This window comes from Triturus cristatus, chromosome 4_1 (assembly GCF_964204655.1).
Source record: "Triturus cristatus chromosome 4_1, aTriCri1.1, whole genome shotgun sequence".
Taxonomy (NCBI): Eukaryota; Metazoa; Chordata; class Amphibia; order Caudata; family Salamandridae; genus Triturus; species Triturus cristatus.
In genome coordinates this window covers 1,185,345,332-1,185,366,746 of record NC_140585.1, presented here as the reverse complement: position 1 = coordinate 1,185,366,746, position 21,415 = coordinate 1,185,345,332, and the positions used below count along the sequence as shown (strand labels likewise).

Genomic DNA, 21,415 nt, shown 5'->3' with positions numbered 1-21,415 from the left:
TCAACAGCCTGCCATCGGGTAAGTTCAGAAGGAGGTCCCCAAGATCTATGAAGGCCTGAGAGAATAATCCTGGTGGTATGTAAACTGAGAGGAGATTGAGTATACGCCCCTCCCAGGTCCCAGAGACAGCCACAAATCTACCCAGGACATCAGTGCGGACTGAGTCAAGTCATAGGGAACGATTTCCGGACATGTATACCCACTCCCCGGGAACCAGAGCCAAAAGCCGAGTGGGCCACCAGCTGGAGACCCCATCGCGACAGGGCCTTGCAAGCATTCCCAAGCAGGTGGGTCTCCTGTAGGAAGATGGCATCTGGGGAGTGATGTTTTAAAAATTGGAGAACCACACCTCGCTTGATCTTGTCTCCCAGCCCATTGACATTCCACAACAGCAACCTAAGCTCGTGTCTAATTGTTGTACCCATCACCCCCTCGTAAGAGTATGCTCAGTAATGGAGGAAACCAACGAGGAAGGCCCCCAGAAGGAGACGTATTCGGAGATCCGTGGACATTCAAGGATAGATATACCGAGAGCATGGGGCCTATAACTGTCAATACCTGAAGCATATCAAATATGTTATATCCAAACAGGAAAAAAACAACAACACAAATTAAAACAATCTCCTCCCCCACCCCAACAAGCACCCGGAAGTCGCAAGCCGGAACCCCCCTCCCTGCCTCCCTGCCTCCCTGCATGGCGGTGTCAGAAACTCCCGCCCACCCAAACCTGCAGAGTGCTTATTGCACACCCCTCAAACTCATGGGTGCATGTAACCAACCTGGCACCGTCCCTGAGAAATAAGTAACTGGTAATCATACAGTTAAACACTACTCGTTCGGAAGCACCAATCAATACCAAAACACGTTATGACCATCACCATAAGTACTAGGAATCTTGGATCAGGAGCAGTTCAGTCACTAAGAGGGGCCTGACCGCAACCCAGTCCTGAGGTCAATAAAGAGTCCCCAGCCCCCAAGAAGAATAACATAAAGACCGGCCATTAGGACCCTCCAGACACCACCTCCAGTTCCCCAGGCAGCGAGCCGCCGTCAGATCCATCAGTTCCCTTGTCGCTCCTCACTCCTTGGGCACGGTTGCCCTTCCGGCCCACAGTGCGCCAGCCGTCCAACCAGTCCCAGGCCTCCACCGGGGTGGCAAAGAACCAAGCTTTCCCATTGGATTCCACCCTCAGCTTGGCCGGGAAGAGCGTGGCGTATTTCAGATCTTTTTCACGAAGCGCTTTCTTGAAGTCAAGGAAGCTTCGGCGCTGTATCTGTACTTTGAGGGGGAAGTCTGGAAAAAGGTGATCTTGCTATTCTGGAAGTCTAGTGGGGGCAACGATCTGGCCGCTTGAAGGATAATGTCTCTATCCTTGAAGTTAAAGATCCAAGCCAGCAAAAGGCCTTGGAGGGGCACCAGGTCTTGGTCTGCTGCCCGGCACCCACTGCGCCCTTTCCACAGAGAAGAAGTTTGAGAGACCGCTTGGTTTGAGATAAGTGGTGATCAATTCTTCCACGAACAGGTCTGCAACCAGTCCCTCCACCCTCTCCAGGACTCCCAGTATGCAGACATTGTTGCGTTGAGAGCATCCCTCATAGTCGTCCAGCTGCACCTCTAGTTTGTCGGTGTGGACCCTTAGGTCGTCCATCTTGCGCTGCAGGTCAGAAGTGTCTTCAACCAGGGAGCTCGCTTTAAGTTCCACATCCTTCAATCGGGTTTTCATGGAGCGCATATCTGCACGTATGAGGGAGACTTCAGAGGACACAGAATCAATCTGTGACTCCAATGATGTACGGACAGACGTGATGGCAGTGAGAAAATCCTGCAGTGTAGGTTCCCTCACCTCACCTCCGGATTGCTGCCGCTCCCCTGGACAAGGCCCCTGCACCAGCCGCCTTGTCCCATGCGAATTTACTCAGCTTGGCCTGGACCACCGATTTCGCGCCTCGACCTCCAGCCATGTCCCGACCCTTGCAAACCAAACATTACCAGGGGAATAGGGAGGGGACCAGGCCAGTACCCCTTCAGGCACCGCCAAACGTCGGTGGAGCTCCCCCCGATAGGCTGCAGATCGCGATGTGGGCCGGGGGATGTCCAGGAACAGACAAAGTCATCAGGCTGTGAAAACAGACCCCCGGTGTCAAGGTGATGAGTCCTCTGCTTGGTTGCAGGAGAGCACCAGGACCATGTGTGACAGGCCCGGCGCTGTAGACTCGATGAAAGCGCAGTGGGAGCAGGGCCAAGGCCAGCAATATTGCCAGTGAGGGCTCCCTGCAGCAGTTCAAAGCTCGGGCCGGTCACGAGGCCTCTCATCTGTGATTTTCGCTGCCTCAGGGGGTCCAAGAACTGCTGTCTCCGTGCCCCCCGGCGGCCGCCGACAGGGTCGCAATCTACCAAACAGGCCCCCCCCAAGGCCCGGGCAACACGGGATTACAGGGGCGCGTGCTTCCCCACCTCCTCCGCCCCGAGCTGTATGGGAAGAGAAGGGCTGGCTCATGCCGTCCTGGTACAGGCGATGGATCTCCTCACCTCAAGGCCCAACCTTGGACTTGGGGGGGCCACACCTCCTGGGTCAGCTATGCGGGCGGCCCCAGTATCGCCTCCAGATGGATGGGCACTCCTGCTGCTCATCACCCTCAACACTTGGTGCCCTAGTGAGCAACGCGCCGATCCATGCCGTTCACGCCCCACAGGCCAAGCCCAGAGGCCCGCCCGGCGCCGAGGAAAGCAGCGGTGTTTCACGGGAGCCCGCTAGACGCCACACGGCTCAGCTACCACCGTAGGGCCACCCCGCAGCGTATAGGCAGTCCCCGGCCCCCTCGATAGAGCCACAGGATCACGGCCATCAGGGTTGGTACACCAGCAGGCATGGATTCAGCAGCAGCGCCGGAACCGCACAGTGGGATCAGCGGTTTCACAGCTCAATTGGTCCGCTGCGTATTCCGGTGTCGCAAGGTGATCTCGAAACCAGTTATAGGTAGGATATGTGGCCGGATTTACTCAGGGACGGGCGCTGTTGGTCAGAGCCGCCTTAGGAAGGGGCCATTTTGCTCAGCGGTTGTCCACGTCCCCCCAGGGTGCCCATTTTTGTCATCGATGGTTGCTGGCAGTCTGACTACTATATCTCTCCAGGCTGCCAGATAGGGTCTGGTGGGTGTTTTTTTCAGCCCAGCTTCCCCTTGCAGCGTCAGTTAGAATAACATTGGGGTTATCTGTTTCTTGAATATTTACAACCATCTACCCGCTAAGAAACTCTTAGAAAAAAAACAACCCCCCGGCTAGTAACACCTCCAGCGTTTTCAAGGCAGTCCAGAAATGTACATAATGATAAATTACAAACTAAATTAAATTGAATATACAAACTGGGAGCAAAGCCATTGGTAGGTTAACTGACACCTCTACAATTCAAGTCCTCTGGCTACGTTTAACTGCTGACTTAAAGGGCACAGTAAATAAGACAAGACAAAAGTCCAGAGAAAGGCCCACATAAAATAAGGCCCAGCACAATATTCAGGTAAACTCCCACCTGCCATGCATTAAAACTAAACTAAATAGTTGAGTTTAAATAAAATAAAACAAAATGCAATACTTTTACACTAAGCACTGATCATCCGGGCTAAAATCAAGGGCTATTATTGAAAACCTAAAAGAAAGAACAGGCAGCTGTTCAACTGGCATCAGCACAAGAGCTAGAGTAGCCCTACAAATGAAGGACTTAATATCATTAAAACTTCAGACTGATAAATTACCTACCTATAATTATCGGGAGCATAATGGAAAAGTAAATCCCAAAGCAGGTAACAGACACTTCTGGATCCCCCAAGGCAAACCAATTTTTCTATCACTTTTCACAGCTCAGAGACAATATATTCGTGCTATTCAGGGTGCAAACAGAATACACACATATGTAAAGGGTCTTGGGCTCAGGGAGCACAGGCTATGAAGCAGACCATAGTCAACAACCTGCACTAAATAGGCGCTCCAGTTCTTTTTTAAAGCCCACTTCCCATTTACACAGAAATGGAATATCAACCGAGATAAAATCACCCTGTCATGCTGAAAAGGATAGTGAACTGGATTGTTGGCAACAACTCACAACCACCAGTTTTAAAATTATTTACCACACTTACCACCACAGGAAATGCAAGTGACTATCAATCCAACAAATGTGATCTCCCAATATCTCTACTTGAAACCTGTGCAAGATACAAGTCTTCAATTGATTCATCACATCTTGAAAATGTATATACACTTATACAAAGCTTATTAGCAAATGCTGAGAAGCAAGCTTCTTTATTATCTCAGGAATGTTGCTCTGCATTTATCATTAAAAAACTCACTACCTTGCCATCCATTGTCAGCACCTTCGTTCAGGAAGATAACGTTCTCAAAAATGAGAAACTTGTTATCTCTTCAGTACTAGTCATCTCAAGCGCAGATGTTGTAGACAATACGGCTAAAATCACCGACTATCAGGAACAAATTATAACAATATCTTTAAATAATAAAACACAATCTATTCAAAATCAGCCTTATACAATGTTGTCCACGTGCAATAAAGAAGTAAAAGTAAAAGAAAAATCTCATAGCAAACTTTTTCCTGATTTTCAAATAATTATCTTCAGCAATAAATAAGCTGGAAGAAATATACATTCTTAGTGAAATAAGTATCTCACAAGAATCCAAAGGATTCATTTTCACAAATAGTAAATCCATAAATAACCATTCAGCCTAGTGGCACTAGGCAGAAAAAATTATCAAAATGTGTGGAGAGACAATAAAAGCCCTGTTTTACAACCACAGGTTCACACAGCTGACAAGTAACTGCAAGAAAGGAAATTACAAACTTTGGAGCTAACAGAGATCTTCAAAAATTTGACACCACACAGCCTCAACACCATTCCAATACGGCCTTAGTGCCATTAATGGACATTACTAAGTTACAAAGGAAGGGGTCAGGAGCTAGTATGCCCGGCGCCTCACACTTCCAGCAACAAGACCCCACTGGTGCGGTATAGAATTGATACGTCTTCAAAAGAAGAACCTTTGATTATTCAATAGATTTGATGCTCCAAATAAATATACAGTGGACTCAAATTTTTTCATAATCTTGCATTCTTTATTCCTAATTTTTATTTGGACAAAACGATCTAGTAGAAAACAATCAACACATGTTTTGAGGTAACACCTCTTTTTCAAGGAAAAGACTCAGTTCTACAATTGTATTTTCCCATGAATTTCACCATTTCAAATCTATAACTCTCCCCTTACTTAATTGTATCTTGAGTGTCCTGAAAATATCATGGAACTATGAGCTCTCACAATTGAGATGAGAACTATAGACGCTCACCATGATATTTTCATGACACTCCTGATACCATAAAGAAATATTCGGAAACTTCGGCTCAGGTCATGCTTGGAGATAACCAGAGGGATTTCCATAAAAAAATACTCATGCAAAGACACCTTAAGCAAGGCTGCGTCTTAGTGCCAACAATATTTAATCTTTTTGTTCCAAATTAAATTTTCATTTCAAAACAGCCAAAACTTATCCAGCAGAAAGAGGAGGTAAGCCTATTGCATCTTTGCAATATGCTGATGATGTGGTCCTCCTGAATTAAACTGGGGAAGGTGTACAGTGATTAATAGATACTCTCAAAAACGATTGCAATATTAATGAATTTGATTTTAACCTTTAAAACACAAACAAAGCAAGGAAAGTGGTACCTGGGGAAACTTCGTCAATTAAAAAACAATAAATACAAATATTTGGTGGTCTGGCTAGATGACCGAGGGGGGCAACTTCAACATACCCTGAAACCAAAACTCACATCCCTACTCTTTGCTTTTCAATCATTTTTAAAATTGGTTAAGAATCCTTCAGTTCTGCCAGTTTTAAAAGTAATCGAAGCCAAGCTGTTGTTACGATTGCATCTGACACCAAGACTTTCCTGGACAATTTTTGCACTTTTTTAATCTACTCCCAACATGAAATCTATCTCTCTTTATTTAACCTGCCCCATAATGCATCTCCAGCACAGTTCATGCTTGAGTTATGCCTAATCAAAGAACAATCAGCCAGAAAGCAGCTTTTTAAAAAATAAATGCGCACACTAAGAATGGCAAAAAGTACAACATTGGTCACTCAGATGGTGGGAAACTAATCTTGCCCAACCTAAAAAGAATAATTCCTGGATGAATGTCTTGATTGCCAGGTTGCAACTGGAGTGAGTTGAACATGTATCACACTCTTTGTTTACGAAGCAGTTAAATAAAGTGATGAAAGACATTATCTTCACCTTGGATAAAAATCATCTTGTTAAAAAAGCGTCATGTATGGCTCATAAAAAAATCATATAGAAGTCAACAAATACAGGGCTATTTGGCTGAACCTTTCAAAGCTCATCACAAAATTAGACCACTGTAGCTTCATTTGGCTCACCTCCCATCTCCTGCCTAAATGGGTAGAATAAAATAATGGACTCTTTAAACCTATCCAGCACTAATGGGATTCCATATCTGAGTGAAGTGGCAAGTTCAAATAAGATCATATTGATTACTATGTATTTTAAATGTTTTACTGTTTGCACAAGCACATTTCACACTGCGGACTGAGTACCTTGTTTTAATGAATTTTCGTCTATGTAATGAATTGAACTACCGCCAAACAAATATACTATTTGTAAAGAAAAACTATTTTGTATGGTTATTGTGTTCTTCAAAATATATTTACAACAATATTGTGTTTAGGAGAGGATTTTTTTGAAGCAGACTACCTGAAAATGTATAATTAATGTTTTGAGTATTTCCGAAAGAACCAAACTCTTGGCGATGTATATGAGGAATACATGGTAACCTCATTCTGTTTAGAGTGTATTGAGGTGTTAAGCAGGCACTAAAGAGGTGACATTTTTCCATATTTGGTATTATTGTCTCCAATTGATGTACTAGCAAAGGCCTTTGGCAGCTGCATTTAAAAAATCCCCACACTCCTCGTGCAAATTCATGTTACACCATAAGGGCTGTTCTTCAAAAAAAAGTGAGAACAGCCATTTCTTCAATAAGACCCTCAGCGTATAGAAACATTTCCAATCATTTTCCTTATGTTTTTGAGGTCTGATCTCTTGAAAATTACAATGCCTTCTAGTGAGACAGTTGTATGTCACATATGTTCTTACGACAGAGGCAAGCTGCTGTCAAAGGGCATAGGGTGAACATTGAATAGCCCCCAAACTGAGCCTTAGTTTAAAAGCAGTTGGGATGCACAGAAAAAGAGAAGTGAACCTTTATGTGAATTGCTTGTTTTCTGCTGAGTGAAACATTGTGTAGTTTACACAAGCTAATATACTCTGCGACTCAGAGAAGGCAATGTTAAAAAGATAGTTTTCTAGCGTTGGGGTCTATTTTGCAAGTGTGTTAAAATAGGTAAACTATTAATGCCACAGAAGGTGCTGCATAATGCCACATAATGGTCATTCCTTGCTATATAATTTAGTCAAACATAGCTGAATAACTCAAGTGGCTGTGCTTATAGTTTAATACAGTCTTCATTCTAGTATTTCAAATGCAGTGTTCAGAGGCCACTAAATCAAGTTCAGTAGAACTCAGTCTGTTAAAAGCCTTCTTTATTGTGCTCCCTGTTGATCCTCAGTAAGTACAAAGTGCTCTGGTATTCTTACATTTAAAAATTGAAGGATTTTAATTTATCAACAATTGCATCAGGACCCTGAAGAAGAAAGATAGAACTGTTCTCTTCAGGGATAGATGCAAAACAATAAAACTGGCATGATCATTGCTACCTGAAGATTTGGTCCACCTTAAAATATGACTAGTGCTACACTGGTGATTTTGAAGCTGTTTTCCTCTGTACATAACCAAACGAAAGATTTGCTTGACCAAAAACTGCAGTTTATGCAGAACCTGAAATGTTATACCATGTGAAACACGAGGAGACCCTACCTATGCTCCAAAATTCCCAAAACAGGATACTTTGGTATCACAATGGGGAAAATATGAGGGTGTTGTGATTTAAGGACATGCATAGTACTTTTCAAATTTAAAATATATTTGTCATCGTTAATAACTTTTATTAATAAAAAGGGGATAAACATTAAAAAAGTTATGTTACTTCAAAGTTTATTTAAAAATGAAAAAACATAGTTTTGTGCCTATATTATATCTTTAAGTCACACACACATTTGCTCTATGCTAAGAGAATGCACATGTCCACAACTGACATTCAACCATTAACCATAAATTCCATCAGCTGGGGACAGAGAGAGTGTGGGTCTGATTCCAGAGAAGGCTTGAGGTAAGGGCAAAGTGTGCAACTGCCCAAGACCCCCACCATCTAAGGGGATCCTGTGAAAGTGATTTCTTTCTCTTATCATAACTCTATTCAATTATTGAGCTCACCTTTGCCATATTATTCAACACTGGTTGGCATCATGGGGCTTGAATTAGCCGAAAATGAGTAAAACAAAATTAAAAGTTATTCTAAATAGGGGACCCCAACATATTTCATGCCGGGGCCCCTAAAATCCTTAAGATTACATTACCTGATCACAAGGGTAATTTACAGATTTGGGTGTGGATAGATGAGTGGGTGAAAGAATGGATGGGTGACTGGGCAAAAGTATGGCTAGGTGAAAGAATGGCTGAATGGATGGGAGGGTGAAAGGCTGTGTGGGTAACAAGATGGATGGGTAGGTGAAAGGATGGGTGGATGAAAGGATGGATGGGTGGATGAAAGGATGGATGGATAAGTGGGTGAAAGAATGGGATGATGAAAGGATGAATGGATAAGTGGGTGAAAGGGTGGATGGATCAGTGGGTGAGACGACAGGCATATGAGTGTGTGGGGATGGGTGAAGGAATGGGTGGGTGAGAAAATAGGTGCGTGGGTGGGTGAAAGGATGGCAGGATAAATGGAAATCTGAGAGATTGAATGGTGGGTGAAAGGATTTCAGAGTAAATGGAAATCTGAGAGGGTGGAGAGATGAATGGCTGGCTTAAATGGAAATCTGAGAGGATAGATAAACAGATTTAGGGATGGCACAGTAAGTGGAAATCGGACATGATTAGTAGATAGATGTGTGGGTGAAAGTATGGCAACGTAAATGAAAATCTGAGAAGATGATTGATGCATGGGTGGGAAAAAGGATGGTATAGTTAATAGAAATCTGAGATGATAGATTGATGGATAAAAGGATGGCAAAGTAAATGGAAATCTAAGAGGATGGGCGGATGGGCAGGTGATTGAAAAGATAGCAGGGTAAATGGAAATCTGAAGTAAATTGTAATTTTAGAGGATGGTTGGATGACCGAGTAAATGGACAATTTGAAAGGATGGACAAAAGTATCAATTGACCGATGAAAAGCTTTACTGGTGTATGGGCAAGTTAAATGTTTGGTGGATGGATTTATTCATAGATGATGGCTATATGAATGAATGGATGGATGGAATGAATGGCCAATGGATGGATGGAATGGTAAAAGATTGAATGATGGATGAAAGAATGGCTTGATGACAAAATGTAACTGTGAAATGGTAGATATCAGAGGGTGGATGGAAGGGTGAGAGTATGAATGGATTGATGCTTGGATAGAAGAGACAAGGGACCTCTTCTAGGGAGGGACAGGCTCACTTGCTTTGGTTCAAAGTGAGGGGGATATTAATTTTCTGGCTACTCTTTTGTGCTGGAATACAGAGCTCAAAAGTCATGTCTGATGGCACAACAAGGGTCACAGAGAGGATTTACATGACTTGGTGTATCTTCGTACCTAGTACAGCCATGCTATTTGTCAGATCCTCATAATTTAGATAGGTTTAGGCTTTATTTAGCCTTCGACTGAACATGGTTAATAATTTCTGATTTGTTTTATAATATTCAAAATCATTATAATGCACAGGAGTTGAAGACAAATAGTGTATAAAAGTATCATATTTTGTAAAACACCAACCCTTATTAGTCCAGGCTCTTAAAACTGTTGACACTTTTACATATTTAGGGATCCCACTTGATTTTCGGAGTACTTGAAAAATGTAAGGGGTACCCAGCTGGAGCAGGCTATTGCAGCACTTTTGACTCTAAATTAGGGTCACTTACTTTGGATGCTCCGTTCACTATTTATAAAGCAAGACCAATGCTATAGCTACCTATGGTGCCACAGACCATACACCATTACAAAATGGTGAAAACAAATTTCTGCGTAGATTGTTACATCCCTGCAGCACCCCTTCCTCAATTGTGCACATGGAAGTTGATTTGCAATAGACCTGAGGCAGCACTAACGCAATCTATAATTAGTGATTGTTTACAACTGTCCAAGGCTAACAAGATTATGTGGTTGACCTATGTTGTTGTATAAGCTTTATTTCGACACACCTGTCATAAAAGCTAAAAAAAAGTTAGATACAGATAAAAATGTAGGAATAAACGATACATACAACACCCATTACAATGGACATATAGGTTCTTCCTTCCACAACAATGCTATTACTGCGTCGTTCTTCCTATAAAGAGACCTCAAAGCAAAACGGTGTTCAGTAATTTAAAACGCGCTAAGTAACTACATACAAAACCTCAAAAGAAGAGCAATCCAGAGTATAGGCAAGTGAAGCAGTGCCATGCCCTTTCGTCAAGAGCCGATTGAGAGACAATTCATCATCCAGATTAATTTTTGCAAGCAGTAATAACATTCATTTGATTTGGAAGTACAACCTTTAAAACGATGAAAAGAGAAGTGAAAACAAGGATTAAAAAGAGCAAGCAAGTTGATTCAAAAGATAAAACATACTAAAACGATCTCAGTGGGAAAAAGTGTCCATCAGGGCGTTACAATAATGGCAGTATGATAGTTTGCTTTTCATATCATGCTATCATGTTATTTTCCTTTTGGGCCCTCTCATGGGAAAACTGCAAGGTAGTTGTTTGCGTTAAAGTGCATGTGCGTTGTGTCTAAGAAGATATCAGATTATATGGGTGGGGAAACTGGTGATTCCTACGACATCTTATTCTGGGAGTTTACCAGATGTTTGCCTGTGGTGTTCTCTCATTAGTGCCTTCTTCCTAATGCCAAACATGTGGCTTAAGAACTTAGCCACTCCACAGACAATGAGTGGACTAGGATCCGATTTTAAGATGCGCAAGGCATCCCTATGGCTCAGTGTGCCCAGTTGCCGGCAGATCGGTTTTAGCCATTTGGATCTGGGATGCACATATGCTGGACATGCAAACAAATCATGGGCAACGGACTCCATTGGTGCCTTGCATCCAGGACAAGTGCTCGGGCTTGAAACATTTAAATTCCACTAAGCTGTTACCTCGCCCAAAGGAAGAGTGCTGAACCTAAATTTGGTGTATAGCATCCTGTCCTGGGGGGCCTGAATTAGGTCTAGGTAAGCCTCCAGTAGCCTGGCCGGTTTATGGAAATAAAATGATGTGGTCAGTTTCCCCTGGTTGGGCTTGGAAAGTTTTTTTACTCAACCCATTTCAAAAAACTGTTGCTTTGCTACTTCTTTTCGGTACAGTTGTTGATCTTGGTTTTCCCAAAGAGGCTGAAGCCCTACATCAGACACCAGTTTCTTAACATTTCTGATCCACCCTACCTTATTGCATATATCTAAACGGATGACCTCTGATAGGGCTTCCGCAGAGGGTAGAAGTTCCGGCGTCCTCCTAAGGCGTGCCCAGAAGAGCAGAGGACGAAGCCTTGCTATATCGCTGATAGACCGCTTGCCCATATCGAGCATTAGGGAAGCAAGGGGGGTACTTTGGGGAAACATCACGAGGTTCCTGAGGAATTTATGGTCAGATCTACTGAGCTAAGGTGTCTTCTCAAATCCCCACAGCTCTGCAACATGCAGAGCTGTGCTGACTGCCTTTGAGTTTACCCTGCAGATCAGCAACTATGGGTCTGCTACTTGAGGAGCAGTGTTCCTTTCCCAAAGCCCCCTTGACTCGCTTATGGCCCAGTAGCAGCTTGGTCAGCTGGGGCTTCCATGTAATTTTGTCCGAGAGACGAACGCCTAGATAATAAAAGGTACTCACTCTTTCCAGAGGTGTTCCACCAAGCATTGGATTACCTTTGTAGGATTTATGGGGGATAAAGGACATAAATTTGGTTGACCAATGTAAAAAGTGAACTTCATGCAATTGGTAGGTTAGAGCTGTTTTGTAATCCAATGTCCATTGATAGTCAGACCAGGTTATTGGTGAAAAATGAACTACTGTATCATATAGTGGAGCAGAGATGGGAGGTTGAGAGGAAGAAGAGTAGGGTGTTGATGTACCTTCCATTGTGTACTACTGGTGGCACTGAGCCATATTTGTTCAGAGTGCCTCAGCAGCTCAGATTTTTTTTGTTGAGGTTTAGTATAGATTTGTCCCATTCTTTGGCGTACTACCCCTCTAAAGTTTTCTCTGAGAAGGATTTGGATTTAAGTCCCTGCAATGTGGTTACTCTCTAATTTCAAATGCAAATGTTTTTTTTTCAGGAAGTGCAAAGAGGCTTTAGAGTATATACAATTGCACCAGACAGATCAAGTGTGTACTATGGTATATAGATTTCTTGTTCATGCTATTATATATAGGCAATTAGTGGGGAACTAATGATGAGTTTTATTAGGACTCTCTTTTAAAATTTTCTCTAGATGTTTTATCATGAGGCTCACTTTTTAAAATTTGTACTGAAGCACTTTACTCGGACATGTGTTTTATGATGGATTTTTCAGTATATATTCCAGTGTAATTATCGGATGTTTATATTGTTTTAATTGTATGCTTTTTTGGATGTATAATAAACTATAGTATTACTGACTAACTGACCGGTGCAGGCTATTTCAGGGTGCAGAAAGGGACTCTGCATGTACCACCTCCCAATGAAAGGTGTCTGTTTTAAAAACTACACATAAATAAAAGGCCTTATCATTTACAATGCCAATAGCTCAAACTCTCGTAAATGCGAGACCTATTGCATTGCAAATGCTTGTTTTTAATAATCTTTATTCAGTTTTACAAATAAAATCATAAAAGTAATTGAAGATAGTATACAAATTATCATTACCATGCTAATGTTTATTTTAAAACCACCATGAGAAAGCGTGCAAGAAAAAAGCAAACTGTGGAAGAATTTAGCAGCTGTAAATACAGTAAGGCAGGCCTAACTTGTGTAAAATGCATTGGTTTTAAAATTTGGAGTAAAAGCTTATGTCACAGACTATTACATTTTGGGCAGAGCATGACAATATGTAATGTGTTGGTGATCGATGCATTATCACAATTACAAAGGGGAAGGTCCGAGTACGTAAAACAGACATGATTAAAAGGGACTGGACGGGGGAATAAATTCAACCTGAAATAAGTCAACAGGCGGCGTTGATGACGTGTCATATTCCAGGTCAAATAAGTTTCATTTATGTGGAGTCCTCACGTTCTGATGCCAACTTGTCCTTGAAGGTGGTTTCAACCCATTTGCCTTCAGAGAGGGTCATGATAGAGGGATTATTGTACAGGTCGGGCCTCCCTAGAGTCCGCCATTTATGCACCACATACGCCAGCCACTGGATCAGGGATGATTCGTCTAATTTTAAAAATTCCTGTAAAATTAATCTGCTAAAACTGAGTTCCTCTTTTACCCAAATTGAGTGCCAAAGGTTTAGAAGGCAAAGACGGAGCTGGTCAATAATATAATCAAAGCCTAGTTCTTTTTGGACAATTCCATGAGGAACACTACGAGGAACTCCCAGAAGGCCCCTTAAGAATTTGTTTTCGGCTACTTGAATTGGGGGTACCGGCCATATCCCCATATTCCACTGCAATAGATCACTAGCGGGATGCACTTGTCCTTGTAAATTTCCAGGACCAATTGGACATGAATGCGCCCAAACCAGCGGGAAAAATCTCCTATACTGAGTATCGCTATGTTTAAAGACAAAACATTCTGGGTTATAAGTGAGTGCCAATTAAGCTTAGAAACCAATTTGACCCCCACATACCTAAACTTGTCTACCTGGCTGATGTGATGGCCATCTGTTGGACGTGGCCCTTTTTGCAGGGTCATCCCCGAACTTTATGCCTTCCTCCTGATACTTTTTTCTGACCTGGTGTTGGTGGTTTTAGGACTCTGGGCACTTTAGCACTGCTGTCCAGTGTAAAGTGCATGTTCTCTCTATGGTAAAAAGTGGTAAGATTGGTTTACACCTGTTTGGCTAATTTAATTTACCTATCAGTCCCCAGTAAGGTGGTATCTCATATACCCGGGGCCAGTAAATTAAATGCTACTGGTGGGCTTGCCGCGCTGATTGCGCCACCCACCAAAGTAGCCTTTAAAACCTCACTCACAGTTTACTGCCGCTGTGACATGGCACATAAAATGGGTGCCACATCTGTGACTCCCCTTTTACTACATATCAGTCACCCCTAACGTAAGCCCTAGCTAGCCCTATGGGCAGGGTGCATTGTAGGTAAAAGGTAGGACATGTGCCTTAAATATGTGGCATGTCGTGGTAGTGACAAACAGCCATTTTGGTTTCTCAATACTGTGAGGCTGCCCTCTCATAGGAATACTTTGGGGATTCCCTGATAAATGTTGCAGTGGTAATTCCTAATCTGAGAGGAGTAGCGTGGTCAAATTTGGGATGTTTGGAATAGTGGTAGTAAATGGTGCGCAATGATGTTCACAAATTTATTATCACTATTTTCGAAATGCCACTTTTAGAAGTAGGCATTTCTGTGTGATATGTGTCTTTGTGCCTGCCTGATGTCTATTGCATGTCTGGCTCTGGAGTGACAGGGGCAGGGTGAGTCAGCACTAGGCTGAATAGGCCAAACTGCATTTGGAGTGGTGGGAGGAACAGCACCTGTGACTGAATGGGACAGTGCCTACCTTCCACAATGCTGGCTTTGCCCCCCTGTGGTGTGTCTGGGGCCAGGGCCTACACTGACAAAGGGGGTGGTGGTGCATCTTTAGGAAATGGTGTGAGTGCCCCCAGATCTGGTTTGGACTGGGCGCAATGCCCTGTGGCAGGGGGAGAACAAAGACACTAAGGGGTGTAAGTATTTGGGCTGTGACCTCATGAAAGCTGCGGTGTGCTTACTTGGGACCTGAGGAACACTTTGCCAGGAGGAACCACCATTTGGGACCAAGCCCCTGCTGACTGGGGGGGCTGAGGGAGCTGCCCCACCTTTTTCTTAAGGAGTCCTGCGTGCTGGCCTGCCTGTGGTGCCTGGTGACCTACCAGGGCTGGGTGGTCTGCCCTGTAGGTGGGGGAACTTGGCGCAGGATGAGCGCTTTACTTTTCTTACTACTGCCCAGGTAAAGTGTGTGTTGAGCTCTTTTTCTTCTTTTACCTTTTGAGCCCTAGGAGTGAGATCAACATTCCGCTCGGGCTTGGTTCAGGGCAGGTCACCTGTGTGGTGGAGAGAGTCCCGCGTGGCAGAGGAAGAGCCCAGCGGTAGGGGATCCCGGTCGGAGATTGCCCGACAGGCACAGAGCAAGGGATTGCGCCATTTGGCAAAAATCGTCAGAGACTTCGCTCTGAGGATCATCTGTGGGCCGGAAGTCAAGCAGCTGGTGCCTGTCTGTAGGCGGGGCTCCCCTGGCCAGAGATAGCTCCACGTGCTGCCAGGTCAACTGGTGAGCCGCCAGAGTATGACTGCACAAGGAGGGACGGCGGGAGCCCACCCCTCATTCTGATGCCGGAGGAGAGTGGGCTCTTCTAAGCGTGGTGGGAGCAGGCACGTCGCATAAGAAGGAAGTCAGGCAACCCGGTGCCTGTTTGTGGTCGGGGCTACCCGCGAGTGAAAGAAAGCAGACAGGAGCCTACCCCTCGCTCTTGTGCCCAGAAGAAGGAGATTAGACCAGCCGGCAGAGCCAGCAGGAGCACAAGCAAGAGCCAGGCAGAGCCACGCGGGCTCCCTGCCTTGCACCCGTCCAGGTTGCAACAGCTGCACCGCTGCTTGCAGGCAGGTGCAACGTGAGGGTGGTAGCATTACCCATTTTGGGCCATGGCAGAGGAGGGGGAGCAAAGTGTCGGCTTCCCTCCCCCTTGGGGTCCGAGACTGCCCGGGGTACTTTTGTGTTGCCCTGAGTTAGGGGCAAAGATTGGTGCACTGCCGGGACGCGGGCAGTTGCGTAAAAAACATGCAGAGTACAGAATGCCCTGACTTTGGAGGACTAAGGGCATTGAGGACAGCCCAGACGGGCCGCCGAGGAAGGCCAGTGGGCCTGGGGTCATTTTGTGCATTGGTGTGGCCTAAGGTGCAATTAGGTTTACGCCCAAGAGGGGCTCATGAAATGTGCCCCGGGCTAGGGGTACTGTGACCAGTGCTCACCACAGGGCCCTGGCACTGATTGTGAATATGCTTAAGGTGTGCACTTTAATGTGATGCATAATAATGTTTATGCCTAAGAGGTTATGCATAATGTGGTTTTGCCTAGTGTTCATGCCTAAGATGTTTATGCCTAAATGTGATTGTTGCATAAAGTATTCATGCTGATGATGATGCCTAATGTCATGCTATGATGTTTATGCTTAGGATGATGCCTCATGCTGATGTGATATGATGCTAAGAACAGTATTTTTACCAGCAGAGGCTGGTTGTCTTATATTTGCTACTTGTGCTTAGTGATGGTTCTGACAGTGGCTCGATTGGCCCTGTCATGTATATAATCCCCTGTGAATTTCTACCTGGTGCCAGTTGGCACAGTGTATATTGTGTGATTATGATTCTAATGTATTGATGATAATACAAAAGCTATTTTTGATATAACCTTCTGTGGAGTGTCTTTTGTAGTGTGCCTAGTGTGTCACTGCTGTGTGTGTGTGTTGTGCAAATGCTTTACACATTTCCTCTGGGATAAGCCTGACTGCTCGTGCCAAGCTACCAAGGGGGTGAGCAGGGTGTGTCTTCAGCATGTAACTCCCTTGCCCTGACTAGAGTGGTGGTTTCTGCCTGGCTTAGGCGCATGCCCTAGCCAACCAGAAATCCCATTTCTAACACCATCTACTATATATTTCATAGTTTTCTTTCTCGGTGGACTGAACTTCATAACATGTGACTTTGAAAAATTTGTTGTCAGGTCAAGGCTACTCATAAAACTGATAAAAGGGTAAGGTGTTTTTGTAAGCCTTTAGCCGCCTCCCACTTTAGGGACATCTACACCCAGGACTATCAAAGCTTGCTCTATGTGATTGATATAAAAAATAAATTAAAAGAGAGATAAAATACACCCTTGCCGAACCTTGCACCGCAATTTAAAGTGCTCAGTGCATTTCCCATTAGGGCAAAACCTGACACTGGCTGAAAGGTCTTTGTGCAAATCAGACAAAAGTTCATTCAAACCGGGTTGACATCCATCTGCTCCATCATGGACCAGAGAGCTTAGAACGGTTGACTCTGTTGAAGGCAGACCTAAGGTCCATAAAGGCCAGATGAATTGTACCCTACTTGGCCTTCGTGTATTTACAAATTAACAAATAGAGATTATGGGGTTGCTCTATAGTACCCCAGCCAGGGCGAATCCCATACTGAAGGTCAGATAAAAAGCCTCTCTCCTCAGCCCAATCCACAAGGCGGTTAAATAAAATCCGGCCAATGATTTTCACCGTTGAGTCTATAAGGGAGACAGGTCTAAAACTGGCAGGGTCTGACCTCTTTCCCTTTTTAAAAACAAGGGCTATTGTTGATTGAGATCAAGTTAGTGGGAGAGGACAGGAGGTTGCAGAGTTTAAGTATAACGTCAGCAGTGGGCCCATAAATCTATACAGGTTTTAAAAAGGTCCCCTGACTGGGCCTGGTGCTTTGTTTGACAGTAACTGAGAGATGGCAGTTCAGACCTCAGATCAGTGAAAAACTATATGTTTGGCAGTCCAGGGATCTTTCAGTGGTTCTTGCTCTTCATCTAGGCTGTAGATGGCCTTAAAGTGATCAACCCAGGCCTAAATATTGTTAGTACAGACATGGTTAGGAAGTTGTTCAGAGCTAAAAAGAGGCGAGTTGACGACGCTCCAAAAAGCAGAGCTGTCGTGCTGCCAACTGGCAGTTAATAATTTGCCCTAAGACTCCTCTTTCAACTGGGCTTTGTGATCCTTGAAAGCCTTTCTAAACGCAGCCCTGGTCCTTCTGACTTTGAAGAAGGTTTCAGAGGACCTTGTGGGTTTTAGAACACGGTCTGTCAAACCATCTTTCTGCATGTATTATGGGGATGAGGCATTTCTACAAAGTGCGGATTTGATAAACCTGCTTAAGTTAGAAAATGATGCCAGGATTCTTTGTGGTGACTGTTTAGACAAACACGCGAGATAATTAGATTGACAAGAAATAATCAAGTTTTGGACAAAAACTGAGGCAACAATACTAGTCCACCTCACCCTTCGGCCCTGATCAGTCAATGTGATGGGCTCCTTATATAGGTGCTCAACTCCCGGAGATTTTTTGTCCCAATAGAATAAGGCTGTTAACGGATTATGGTCGCTCAGGTTGTGTCTTAAAATCTAAAAGTACAGAAAAGAAACAACAGGAAACAAAAATATAATCAATAACAGTGCAGTGTCCTCCCCATTATTTGTGGGTATTCTCTCACTCAAGGGATCCTGATTCCTAGCCATTAGGTTCATTAAATTAAACTCAGAGATAAGGCTATTTGCAGCGTTACCTTGGCAAGTGTGTTTAAAATGCACCTGGTTGTCAAATAAATATTCAGAATCTGAATCTCTATACATTGCGCAGGAGTAACAGGGATGCAAGTTAAAATCCCCAGCTACCAAGATTATGGTAAAAGGGGGTTCAGATTGGTAAAAATTGTCAATAAATCCTTTAAGACTGGTAACACCGTCTTGCTCATTTTTCACTGTAACTGCATTATAAAAATTGACAAGAAGCAGTCTGCACTTGTTGGGTAATCATAAAAGGGTACTCGGAATAGTCTTTAAGTTAGATTTCAGAGCCTCTACTTTACAATTGTGCTCTCGTTTTATTAGAGTTGTAAGGCCACCACTTGCACTTCCACTAGCGGAGCGGGTTGCTGGGACTGAGAACAAGGAGAAGCTGTCTAAATGTAAACAACCCTGTATATCCTACAATTCCTGGTAGACAAGTAAAGTCAAAGTTCATCAGCATACACGGCCAACCAGCAGCTGGCTCTGTACCCTGGCGATGTTCCAACTGAGAACCGGAATTGTTTCTAGACTTTTGGTCTCGGGTTCCTGGTTCAGAGTGTCAGAATTCAGAGTGTTAATGGTTGGAGTAGGGACTAGTCAGTCCGGGTCTTCCAACTCACTCAGGGATAGAAAACGGTTGCTTAGTTGTAAGGTAGTGGTATCAGTTAAGGCGGGGGTTGGTTGGCTCAAGGCGTGGCTTTTTCTGAATCACATGCCAGTCTTTCCTGACCGGGAACTTAGAGTTTAATGGTGGGTAAAAAAGCCCAAAGAAAGAACAGATATGCGGTCCATTGATGCACCTTTTTCCCCAAGGACATGAAGGATAGAGCCAGCTCATACAGGGTTGGTAAAATTCACTGATATGCAATCACCCAGAGATGTTTTATGGGACTGGCCTATCCAGCCCACCCTTTGAGCCATTATAATTTCTTCTGCCAATATCTGGGTGGGGGGCTGGTGAACGTTCACCCTGGTTGCCAGGCAATGAACTACTTTATTCTTCAGTTGAGCGTAGCTATCCTGTGTATCCTTCCTCAACCATTCACCAACACAACAATAAAAGGGGTGACCACCGGAGGCAGTTGGATGGTAACGTTAGTGGGGTGATTCACTAGAGGGGCAATTTGGGATGTGCCAAGAGTGGTGGATACTGAGTAGTGTAATTTCTCTGAGTAAGCAGCTGTCCTGTAACGGAAGCTGGCTGACCAGGATTGCCCTTGGTTATACAAGGTGGAGCAATTTGATGATGAGTACAGGCATTTGAGGGCGGTTGTAATAAGGCTGTGGATAGAGCTTGAGCCTGGGGCTGAGGGGATGCTCCGGCTCCTAAATTGCCATTGGCACCACTTAAGAGAGTTCTAGTACCTGTGTTCAGCATAGTTCTGGGAAAGTCATTGAGTCAGCTGCTAATGTTTGTGTGTAGGTTATCCACAGACCCTTTTAACGATCCCACTATTTGCTCCAGTGCAGTTATCCAAGTATCAAAGGCATTTAAAGCTGCAGAGATCTTTTTTCCATGTTTTTAAAAAGTGCCACAAGGGAACCCTCAAATGTATCCTGCCCACAAGCTGTGGGATTGTTGAGTGCAGGTGTAACTGGAGTCTTCCTAGGACCAGTTATAACCTTCCTAGTTGGTTTAGCAGGTAAAGGCTGACCTGGAATAGATGTTTTGCGTCTGGCACCCGTTTTACAAAGTGTATCAGAACATTTTGGTGTGGTGTCACTGGATGTGGGCTGTGATTCCTGAGTGCTAGAAGGGCCCGTCAATGGGGCTTCGGTGATAGAGGGAAGCATAGGGGATGCATTGATAGAGTCAGCACCCTCCTCAATTTGAGCCTCTGCATCTTGTGTTATGGCATGGTGGTTGACCGACAGCTCTATTTCGGCACTGGTGATCTTATCCGATAGCACCCCCACGGCCTGGTTCAAAAAGGACAATATAGATTTGCTGTCTCTCAGCCTTTTATCAGCCCCATTAATGGTTTCCGCCTTTCTCTTCCCCATGCTCAAGAGTCTAATTGCCACCAATCTACAGGTCAAAACTAGCAGGTTACGTAGGGAAGAACAGTTCCCAGAGTACTGGAGGGCCACAGGGTCAAGGAATATACCACTGCAGCATGCCCACTTACAGGGTCCAGTGTCCAGAATTAAGTGGGGTGGCCCAATCCAGACTCTACCAGGCAATATCAGTAGAACCGGGGAGCCTGGAGCTTGTGATTCTCTCCCCTGGTGTGGTGGATTTTTTGCGACCTTCCCCAAGAAAAAATCAATGAAAACAAGAGAATCACAGTGTTTGAAATGGCACTACTCCCTCAAGTGTGCTTGCAGATCTCCAAAAGCAAATATCAGGGGGGTGGCCCAGCCCAGCCTCTTCCGGGCTGTTTTTATGGTGCTCAGGCACCTGTACATGTCATCACGGCCCCTCCTGCAGGCCGGCAAGGGAAGTATCAGCGGGTGCAGCGGCGGCAGGCTAGTGAAAGACACTTGTTCCCACATTCCCCCTGTGTGTATGCCATGTGCTTCATCCTTTATTTATGTTATTGATCGTCTTATTTATGTTGTTGCTGCTATCTGGTATATAAGGGAAGCACGTTTGGTGGATGACCCAACACACCCCTCCTTACTTGGCAAGAATGATGTCTACCGCAATGCAGTTGTGAAAAACTACAACTCTCATGGCGGTAAGCTCCTCAGTAATGTTACCTAGAGCTGCTGCTGTTGAGCTTGCTAAATTTCAATCATCCTTCCTA

At 44.3% G+C, this 21,415-nt stretch overlaps 1 protein-coding gene across 1 annotated transcript in view; it reads right to left on the bottom strand.

Annotated features, from left to right (window-relative positions):
• Nucleotides 1-1,379: 1,379 nt before the first annotated feature.
• Nucleotides 1,380-21,415, bottom strand: part of LOC146856328 (uncharacterized) — a 145,846-nt gene continuing 125,810 nt past the window's right edge. Inside the window, exon 5 of the mRNA XM_085651241.1 lies at nt 1,380-1,735. Coding sequence (XP_085507367.1) covers nt 1,380-1,735 — 356 coding nt within the window. The remainder of the gene's footprint in view (nt 1,736-21,415) is intronic.